The sequence below is a fragment of the Crocodylus porosus genome, unplaced genomic scaffold, assembly GCF_001723895.1.
Source record: "Crocodylus porosus isolate Cpor-Errol unplaced genomic scaffold, CroPor_comp1, whole genome shotgun sequence".
NCBI classification, from domain to species: Eukaryota; Metazoa; Chordata; order Crocodylia; family Crocodylidae; genus Crocodylus; species Crocodylus porosus.
In genome coordinates, this window is record NW_017728934.1 from 5820864 (window position 1) to 5831923 (window position 11060).

Sequence of the window (11060 nt, forward strand, 5' to 3'; positions counted from 1 at the left end):
ACCAGCTTCCAAGAGAAGTGGTGCAGGCTCCTACCCTGGGGGTGTTTAAGAGGAGGTTAGATGAACATCTTGCTGGGGTCATTTGACCCCAGTATTATTTCCTGCCATGGCAGGGGGTCGGACTAGACAATCTACTCAGGTCCCTTCTGACCCTAGAAACTATGGAATGTCCTGGCAAGCCTCTCAAGCTTATTTCTAGGTTTGGAGCCTCTGAGCAGTGTGTATTCAGGGATAGGCCAGCTGGAACCTACTGCTGCCACACTGCAGATGTGCCCCAGTCCACTTGAAGATGGGCCAGCTTGGATTTTATTTTATTTTTTGGTGAAGAGCTTTTTTTTTTTTTTTTTTTTTTTGCAGGAGAGCCCGGGATCCATTTGAAAATTTGTTATTTTCCCTCCCATTGGTAGGTTCATGGGAGAGGCAGGAGCAGCAAGTGGCCCTTGCAGGTTGGAACTTGGGCCTCAGCGTGCCTCAACATAAATGTGCGTCTCAGCATAAATAGGCAAGAGCAAGGCTACCCTGCTTGTCATGGGCTGTCGGGCTGTCAGGCTGTCCAACTGACAGCCCATGAGACCTTAAGTTGCAGCCTCCAGGCTCCCACCTGGCCACCACTCCTTTTATCAGTGCTGGAGCCAGTGTCTCCAAGCTCCCCTTCTCTCCTCCAGTTTCTCTGTTCTGCACCTGCCCCAGAGGGCCATGCAACACATGCCATGATGTGAGGAGTTCAGGGTGAGGCCAGGCTGCACAGCACACGGTAGGGGGCATCCACATGGGGGTGCTGCAGTGCTGGGGAGAGGAGGAAGTGCCCAAGAGCAGTCTCCATGCTGCCATGAGCTAAGGCAAACATAGGAATTCTTGCAAGTAGCTTGTGGGTCACTTCACCAACTAACTCTGTATTTATTTGTGTAATGAAGACAACAATCACTATAATTTTACTTCTTGATCCGTCTCTTTAAAAACCTTTTCCCTTTCTGCTGGCCACCTGGTCTGTAATTCAGACCTGAGCCCACAATTAAGTGAGATAGAATTAAAGGGATGGATTTCCACATCTTGCATGTTTAATTTTCCCTTTACGTTAAAGTATTGCTTACTCCTCTCTTTGCACTCAAGGTCTCTGCAGCTGCTTTGCAGAGGACCTAAAAATTGCTTTTGGTGCATAGCTCATTTATGTCTACTTTTGAAGGTGACCTGCTGCCTGGTATTCTTTGCTGCAGCTATATGATCAAGTGAGTTTCAAGGGCCTTTGGTTTTAAGACTTATTTAAACCATATAAATGTGAAGAGTACTGAAGTCTCATCTTCAGTTTCTTGCTGAAGGACTGGACTAGAATGTTACTCAACTATCATCATATGCTACAACAGCCTTCTCGAAATATAAATGGATTAATTAATTTTTGCTGGCACTGGGTTGGCTAATTTGATCCAGGGTCACTAAGCAGTTTCTCCTAGTGAGATCACAACAGACAGAAACCAAAACAGCAGTTTTGCCCTGTTTTCCCCAAGTCAGGACCAGGTATTTCTAATGCAAAACAAGCAGAATAGTGTCTGAAAAGAGAGACACAAGGAATTAATAAAGGCTCAGCTTAGGTCTTCTGTGCTTTTAATTTCCTTTTTGAAGTAACAGGTTGAGCAAAAAGGAAAGTACTAACTCAAAGTTTGATTTAATCTGTTTAGTTGATTCTGGGAGAAGCCATCACCACATCCATCTCGCATCAGAATTAATCACTTTGCTCTTATTGAAACAAAAATCAGAGGCAAAGTTAAAACACAGTTTTGTTTTATTCATTTATAAATACTGTTGTGTTTACAAGCATCATATAGATGTGAATATTATTCCCAAACTTTCAAACACATAATACTTATAACTATATAACAACACCCAGTAAAACAAATCATTCATCTCGGGGTTTGAAAGGCCACTCAAAGTTGCATAAAAATACATTCTTCCCCCCATTTCATAAGCTAGTCCTGCTTTCTCTGAGTTGTGTATTTACAAAGAGCCATGAAACTCCTTAAACCAGGTAAGTACAGCATACCTACTGCTTGGAGAGGTGGGACACCACCAGCAGAGTCAATCCATCTCTTCCAAGATTAGCAATCAAGATGTAAGGGCATTTCCTGGAAAGAGTCTGCATTTCCTATGAAAAGCAAGGGGAAACAGGGCAACTTTGCTGCATCCAGATTGTTGCCCCAGGTACTCTCTGAAGTACCAAAGCAGCTTTTTGTTTTTTCTAGCTGGGGGCGAGAGTAGAAGGGCTGCGCACAAGACAGGGTGGAGCCAAGAGTGGAGACTACTTGCCTGTGACCCCTGGATCTGCAGTGTGTACTGTGTGCAGCCCCTGGCTGCCCAGGAGTTGGACAGCCTTGAAGTAACCAACACTCACCCCAAGCAGAAATGAGAAATCTGTTTTCAGGAGAAAGAGAAGGAGAAGGAAGCACTGACCCCAGGGCTGGCTGAATGTCAGGCGCAGCCTTCGAGCTCTCTGTGGAACGCTGCCGGAGCTGGTGACCCCGAGAGAGTCTTGTAGAGGACAGGGATTGAACTACAGGCCCTGGAGTGACCTCAACAGTGCCTCAGAAAAATGAAATTGTGGACTTGCTCCGTACCAGAAACACCAACACTTTCCAAGACCTTTAAAACACATTTTGCTCCTGACCTAAAACCTACCCGACTTCCTGCAACAACTATCTTTGAAGATAGCAACCAAAGAAGATAAAAGGATTCAAACTTAAATTTAACAACTGTTCTGTGTTTCTGGTAGGGCGGCATGATAACAATCTGACTGAGAAAGGAATAACCAAGATGAATGTGTGGAAAAAGGGAATCTACAGCAACACGTACAAGCATGAAAACAAGCAATATAGAACGGCTGCACCAGACCTCCTGCCTCAGATGGCAGCTGTCACTAGTGAAATGTCACTGTTCCCCTCCCTCTGGGAGAAGTGCCTACAGTTCAGCACTAATAATTATTCTCATGAATGGCCACATAAGTGCGTTGCTGGCAGACAGCTTCCATTCACCGGGAGCAATCAGGTGCTATCAGGCCTGTTTACTCCAGGATGACTCTAGTCTGGAAACTCTAGCCAGCTTCCTCCTCCTTCGAAAATGAGCTGTGGCCAAGTCTAGGCAACAGAACAGGTGCTTCTTTTTTTGGTGTGATCATTTTCTAGCAAAGGGGGGCATTTCTTCAGCAGGCTATTGCTAGGGAATTCTATGGTCCAATGCTCACGGGTCTATGAAAGGGAAGGACTATATAGGACGACAGACTCCTCTTCCAAAGGGGCACATTTTCCTAACTAGCTCTCAGTTCCATTTGGTGTTAAAAGGATCCCACACCTAGTTTTAGATCTTCAAGGAAGGTCATGGAAACAATGCCCTTACCAACTTCCTGCAAATTCGCTGTTTGTCCTAGCAGCGGCCTCTTACAATCTATGAGCTGTCTGTTCATTCAGAGAAGACAAGAGGAAATGTAAGTGCTGTGAATACATGGGAGAAAAAGCAGCATAGGAAATACATAAATAACCCAAAATGCTTGCAAGTGCCCAAGGAACTATGGAGGAAAGATAACAGGAGAAGACCTCAAGCCTTGAAGCGTACGGAAAAATGACTGGTATTTCAAAATGTGTTCTGGGACTCCATTGTCTTTGGAGGCTAGAAGCCTCACCTCACTGATGGCTCAATGAAACAAGCCCAAGAAAGGACAAAGATGCAAGTTGAGGCTATCAGTCCCACTTATCTTGGGTAGGACTGATAGCAAGGAGTACATTCTAGCAGTGACATGGTCTTTTCAGACTACCCTAGGCAAATAATATGGTGAAGTTCTTGTGAGCTTCCTTGGACCTAAGCTTGATGGACAGGATCAGGTCTGAACCATCTGTTCCTCTGCAGAAGACTGTTATAGATTGAGTCATGTTTTGTGTTTGTTTTCAAAGCTGTTTTTAAATTTAAAAAAAAAAAAATCTAAGTTGCTTCCTGCCAGCTACACTCAAGCACATTCATTCACTACACGGGATTAGATGAATTTGCCCAAGAGGTTATCTTTTCTTCTGAGACATTTACAAGACACACAATCCTTTCAAATCAGGTCCCTTCAAATAAGATTAGGACCAAACTAACCTTTTATCAATGGAAACACCACAGTTTAAAAACCTAGTACAATCACCGAGTTGCATGCACTTTATCAATGATTTATTGGTAATTAGGGCCATATCCTATAGTATTACCATGATTGATGGCCTTGGTGATGAAAGCCCCTACTGACAGCAAAAAACCCTGAAGCACTTAATAGTGCAAAAGAAGTGCTATACAGTTATATCAAAGACATAATAACCAATCCAAAATCTGCATGGCTGACTTATTGAGGGTCAAAACTCTCTCACACACACACACACACACTACACTTATAAAAATAGGCACCGCTGCAGATAGGCTGCTCTCTGAATGACTGAAGCATGGCCTGCCTGTTCTCTAGACTAATGAGCAACTAATTCAACTGACAGTGGATCAATACTGATAGTGAGTAGCTCTCACTACTGCCTCACATTCCCGAGATAAAATCTTCAGTTATTCTGTGCAACAAAACCCTAGTCACACTGAATATCAGTCCTATACAGATGTCTCAGCTCTGCCTCCATTTCTTTAAAAAGCCCTTTCTTTTACTTTTCAGAGGTAAATCCATTATTACCTCTAGTCCATTAATATTTAGTTTAATGTGAGAGAAGTCAGTTTAATCTCCAGCCAATTGAGCTCATCACACAGATGCACCTTCCTACTATGACAGCTTGCAAGACATTCCCTGTATGCAGAGCACATTTTTGTAAGCTCTGACAACCACGATACATCTCTTAGTAAGCCTTCAGCTTCACCCATACCAAACAGACCTGTTCCCATCTCAACAACTCGTTTCACAATTTGAGCAACGAACCTGAAACCAAGTCCACACTAAAAAACATTTCTTCCTCATTCTGAGTTAGTGTTTGTGGCCCTCTGTTACCCTTACCATAAAGTCAGTCAAAGGTGGCAGGAGACTACGAAGAGAAAAGATCAGCAAGCACTTAAGAGGTGCAAGAGCATTTCTAAAGTATAGCTTCGATGTTAACCTTGTATGGGTAGGAAAGTAGTTGTAAAAAACCAAAGGGCTTCTTCCTTGATTTAACAGATTTTTTACATACGGACCCTGTAATCTTCACAGTTTGTGTGTGTGTGCTACACACATGTGCATGCATCCTGACACCCTGACTTCCATGTTTCCCTCCTTATAGAGTCTGACTGACGATTCTAGGAATCACTGCAACTATGTCATCTTTGTATATAGTATGATCTCCTAGGAGGCTAAAAGTCCAGCCTTCACATACCAAAGTGGAACTATGTTACCCAGTAGAAGAAAAAAGGAAAAAAATTGCCCTGAATTCTACCAGTTTTGGAGAAATGATCCTTAACTTATCAGGAGGACATGCTCTATAAATTAAGCATATTAAAACTATTCATCTCTTGCAGCTGCAATAAGTTCTTTGGATAAAAATGGGTCCCCAAGCAATTGCTTGGAACAAAATTTTAGTACTTTCCAAGAGATGATGTTATGATTAAAATAGATATTTGTTTTAAAAGCAACTGCTTTTCACCACTGAAAGTCTTGAGTATAGAAAGCCAGGTGTCCTGCACCTTTTCTCTTTAATCCAATGGTAAAGTCAGGAGTGGTTTGTTAAACCCAAGGAACTCTGAAGAAGTTGGTTTTCCTCAGCACTGTGCAACAATAAAATACTCACAGTTCTGGCCACTCAACGGAGCTAAGCAACTGATGCAAGTTCCACCCCCAGACATTAGGATGGTAAAACCCAGTGCTAAACAGACACTTAACTGAAAGTGTCTTGGCTTCACATGTTAACATAGGAGAACCATGCTTTTTGCATCCCTTATTACCCTTTACAGGTTTTTCTTGAGGAGCAAATATGCTAAGGAGATATTTCTTCAACCTAGAGTGTTATGTAATGCTCCAAGTAGATAGTAGCTAAAATCCTAGTGCAGAATGAATACTGCAGAAGGGGCTAGATACCTCAGGATTTTCCATACTTCTTGGCACTCTTCTCATCAAAAGAAGAGTGACTAACAATTTGAGATCCCAACCCTCCTACAATAGGATGTGTGCTGATCAGATGCTCACATACCAGCATATCAGATGGAAAACATCCTTCACACCAATATCAGTGGCTTCTGACAGGCAGGAAACCTATACAACATAGGAAGTGACCAGACTCTTGACACATCTAGACTCAAGAGATATTTAAATCTGAAGTGAGGAGTGTCCAAAAGAAGTGGACCACAAAATGAAAGACAAAGAACAAGTACTTGCACAAAGAGAGCAGCACATAGGTGAAGTATGAAGCTACAAGCATTGACCCATTTCAATTCCCAAGGCTCTCAATTCTTAGAAGGAATACAAGGAAAGGCTAGGTGCTTGCTGGAGCCAGTGCATTGTACAAGATGTGAATGCTATAATTTGGCCCCTTCTTTCCCAGATCTGTGTTGCAGAGGGAATTTCTCAGAGTATAAAAAGAAAAAAAAAATCTCTCTTCTGAAGCACAAGTGACTACTTGGACAACCAAGTGGGGGCCCAAACAGAGACCACAGTAAGTCTGGTTTAGTTGTGTTCAGCAGAAAGGGTGTAAGATGTAACGCAAAGTAGACAAAGTTTGAAAAAGTTCTGATACAAAATATACAATGGAGGAGACCAGAAGAAACCATCTGAAACCAACAGCTACTGAAGTCTGAGCATCAGAAGTCTGAGAACAAACTTTGGAAGAGAACTGGAACGTGTGGAAGTAAGAAGGAACAGGCTGGAAGTCAGTCAAAAAGCACATGGCCTGGATACAGAAAAGTGCTACAACTGCCCTAGCACTGGCAGAGTGTGCCTTTGCAAGAAGCCCTTCTACACAAAGCTCAGCAAATGTGTTGACTTGTTATAACCCAGCTTCCAAGAACAGCTAAGAATCAGAAGCATCCAGCATCTGGAGGAGCTGCTTTCTGAATGCCCACAAGAGAGAACACTTTCAATCTGTTTTAAGTACTTGTAACATGAAAGAGCCCTTTGAGGTTTTCCATCAAGGTCAAATCCAGTTACTAGCTTCCAGCAATAAAAAAAATCACTCCACAGATTCAGTTATCAGTATGCACTGAGCACAGACTCATTCTTGCTCCTATTAAATAAATATAATTATACCCTTCCATGATATGCAGCAGGACAATTGGTCACTGTTTCAGGCAGCTGGAAACAGCTGTGTCAGGAGCTTCCACCATCCTCTTGATACCTCCCCTGCACACTTCTCTTTTCCCACCTAACTCCCTTTAAGCCCAACTCAGACTACTGCTGCATTTTCATTTGCTTTTCTGCCTGCTGACAGTGACATGAAAGATCTGCTTAGTGTGCTCCTCTCATAGTAGGTTAGTAGAAAAATGCTCCTTGTTGCTCTTGGAAAAAAGGGACCGCTTACTTGTATTTGCATACCTCACTGTATGGATATTCACACTCAGATGTTACATACACATGTAAATATAGCAGGTGATCTCTACTGACCCAGCTTCTCTTTTGGAGGCTTTTACCAGTGATAAATCCTATCCCAAAAGGCAGGGGTCAAGTTTTAATTAGCAATGCCATTACCTGGACAGTAACTGAGATAGTTATCCTGGAAGGAGTACAGAGTGATGCATCATCACCACCCAGGCTGCACAGGTTTGGCAGGGAAAGAGGGATCCAAACGGTAAGGTTCAGAAATGAAGTTACCAAAATGATTTAAAATCTTACATTAAATAAGGAGAGACTCAGCTACTCAAACAGGAAGAGAACAGATTCTCTGTGCAAAGCAGCTGTTGTCAGTCTGTCACAGAAATGAGCCCTCATGGCTTTCACAGCATCACCATTTAACCAGATTCCCAAACTCCAAGTGGGGAGGCTGACACTTCAGTGCTCTTGCTCATGCTTCCCACCCCCACCCCCCCAACCACCTAAAAAGGGCTTGGGCATGCTGGATCAGTTCCCTATTCATTTCTGCATTGTTTATTACAGTAGATTGATTCTTTACTCCAGACTGGAGTCACCTTTGAACACGACTTCATGCCACAAGCCCAGTCTTGACAGCTCAAACCTAATCCTCAGGTTTTTCTCCCTCTTGAATAAAATGCCCAAGATATCACAACATGCTTAAATTGAAAATAATAAAACAGCTGGGGGTGCCTTTAGGGGGCAATGAGGGAATGTACTGTGGTGGGAGGAGCAGAGGGAGGTGACAAGTTGATCCCATATCTGCAATGCTTGCAGTACTTCTGCTTGGAGGGCAAGAGGCGTTGAACGGGTTGGTGGCAGGGTTGGCAGCTTGTGCAGAGACACCTCCTCCTCCTTCCTTTGATCAAATTTCCTATTTGGAGAGTTTGCTGATGACACGGATGAGCGCTCCATTTTCATCTTTCAGCCTTTGATTATCTGACTTCAGCTCTGTTAAAACCTGCGAAGACACAGACAGGGCAGGGTTTATGCCACTCATGATCACTACTACAAAAGCCTCGCAAGTCACAGGGGCTAAGCAGGGCTCAGCTCACAGTCTTCTCAAAGTTGGACTAACAGCAAGGACACTTACAGTACTTTCCCTCGCTGTATGTCTCCTCCACTGCAAGTTAGTTGAATTCAACATATTTATAACTTCAAATGAGTTCCCAAAATCCTTTGCAATTTCTTCATAACCCTTTGAGACTTCTGAAACATCGGCCCTTTCAAACTATTTGAACAGGTGCAAGTAGGGAGGTAGGTGGAATAACATTAGAGCACCGAAAAAGCAAGCAAACAACCCTAAGAGGGATGGTTCTGTGTGGGAAACAGCTGTTTCCTACCATGACACACCACAGCCTTAAGCGGTGCAGAGAGGGGTAAGGCTTAGGAGGGCAAGAATGACTTTAAAGCTAGACCAACAGATGCTGAGTCAAATGCCAGTAGCTAGTGATGACCGACAGCAAAAAGATAAGCAGTGACCACTTGAAAAAACAGCATTAGAAGTGTACTGATAAAACACTTGTAACATCTAAAGGAGTAAGAGAAAAATACATACAGGGAGAAGTTATCTGCTACAGCATTTAGTCATTAAATACTAATGACTACATCAGAATTAAACTTATTTTCAAACCAAGAGTTCTTTCAGGTCTTAAGGTAGCTGACCCAGCCCTCAAATCAAATACTGCTCCCAAAGTGCAAAAGAAACCTCTTTGGCAAGCCCTTCCAGTACTTCTCTGTATCACTCTTTAAGTAAAAGCATAAACTATCCACCCCCCTCCCCCCTTTACAGGTTACCTTTTAATGTCCAAGTTAAGAGACTCTTGGTTACACCAATTTGCACCCCAGGAGGAGCGGCAAGAAAGAGCTTAGCTTCACATATACTAGACTGCATTACAAACAAAACAAAATAGCACAAAAACTAGCTGACAGCCTTATTGTGGACTAGGCTGTGATAGCTGAACTCATGTTTGCTGCAATCTGTGGAAAACTAGTTAAAGTGAAAGTGGCCTGTGGGAGGGAAGATAAATTATCCATGCACACTAATACTAATGTTACCTATCAATGTTGATATGCACTTTAAAATCCTGGAAAATTTCCCCAAGCAAAGCAGCCTTTTGTAACATGCAGCTGAATTTAATTGAGTGCAGATACCTGCAGTCCATGCCTGAGAAGTCAGGAATTCATTAGGTGGGTTCTCACCCAGCTATTTCAACCCACAGCCACACATTCATCCTCTCCTTATGACCTCGTCTCCTCCTTCCACCTCCACAAAGCACGAGAACTTAAATCAGACTACAAGCTACTGGAATAAACAGAGCCCTATTTCCTCATTACGACATTTAGATTAACATTACTGCAATCAGACAACTCCCAAAAGGGAAACACTGGCACACACTATGTCTATTAAACTATTCCCTCCATTAACAAACAAACAAGAACCTGTACTGCACACATTAGCTGCCTAGCCCAGTACAATTCCCATCCAACATTTCAGCCTACAGGCTTCCATCTGACTCATTGCACATAATCAGGGACAAAGGCGTCAAATTTTGTATGGTGCAGAAGGGTAGGACGAGATGGAACTGGGACTAGCTTCCCTGATCAAGGACAACAAGAAGTCCTTTTTTAAATATATAGGGGGCAAAAAGAAGGTACCGGGTAATGTGGGGCCCCTGCAAGATGCACTAGGAAATCTGGTCATCACACCAGACGACAAAGCTAACCTATTTAACAATTTCTTTGCCTCCATTTCCCTGAGTAGGAACTGGATCAGCACCCCCACTGGGACCCCCCTTAGGCCCCAGGGAAGGCGCACCCAGCCCTAGGGTCACTGAGGATTTAGTCAGGGAACTTCTGGAGGGACTGGACGTGTTCAAATCAGCAGGTCCTGATGATCTCCACCCCAGAGTGCTGAGGGAATTGGCTGAGGTCGCTGTGGGACCCCTGGCACGGCTTTACGAGCACCTGTGGTGCTCTGGTGAGGTACCGGAGGACTGGAAGAGGGCCAATGTGGTTCCCATCTTCAAAAAGGGGAGGAAGGAGGACCCGGGAAACTATAGGCCAGTTACTCTTACCTCAATCCTGGGCAAGCTTTTTCAGAGAATTATCCTGGCACATGTCCACAAGGTGCCAGCACGGGAGATTATGCTTAGGGGCAACCAACACGGGTTCATTAGAGGCAGGTCCTGTCAGACCAACCTGGTGGCCTTCTACAACCAGGTCACCAAATCCTTAGATGCAGGGGTAGCAGCGGACATAGTCTTTCCGGACTTCAGGAAGGCTTTCGACACTGTCTCTCACCCCTTTCTCATTAAGAAACTGGGGGGCTGTGGTATAGACACCCACACAGTCAAATGGGTCACTAACTAGCTGGAGGGCCGCACCTAGAAAGTGGTGGTGGACGGGTCATTTTTGACCTGGAGGGATGTGGGCAGGGGGGGCCCCCAGGGCTCAGTCCTCCGGCCTGCACTGTTCAACATCTTCATCAGTGATTTGGATGAAGGGGTAAGCACCTTGTTCAAAT

The 11060-nt window shown here is 43.8% G+C and overlaps 1 protein-coding gene across 5 annotated transcripts in view; it reads right to left on the minus strand.

Moving 5' to 3' along the window:
* Window positions 1-1754: 1754 nt before the first annotated feature.
* Window positions 1755-11060, minus strand: part of PPP1R12B (protein phosphatase 1 regulatory subunit 12B) — a 183869-nt gene continuing 174563 nt past the window's right edge. For all 5 annotated transcript variants that reach the window (XM_019546390.1, XM_019546389.1, XM_019546391.1 and 2 more), the window contains one exon: window positions 1755-8495. In XM_019546390.1, the coding sequence (XP_019401935.1) occupies window positions 8409-8495 (87 nt within the window). In that variant the 3' untranslated portion in view covers window positions 1755-8408. The remainder of the gene's footprint in view (window positions 8496-11060) is intronic.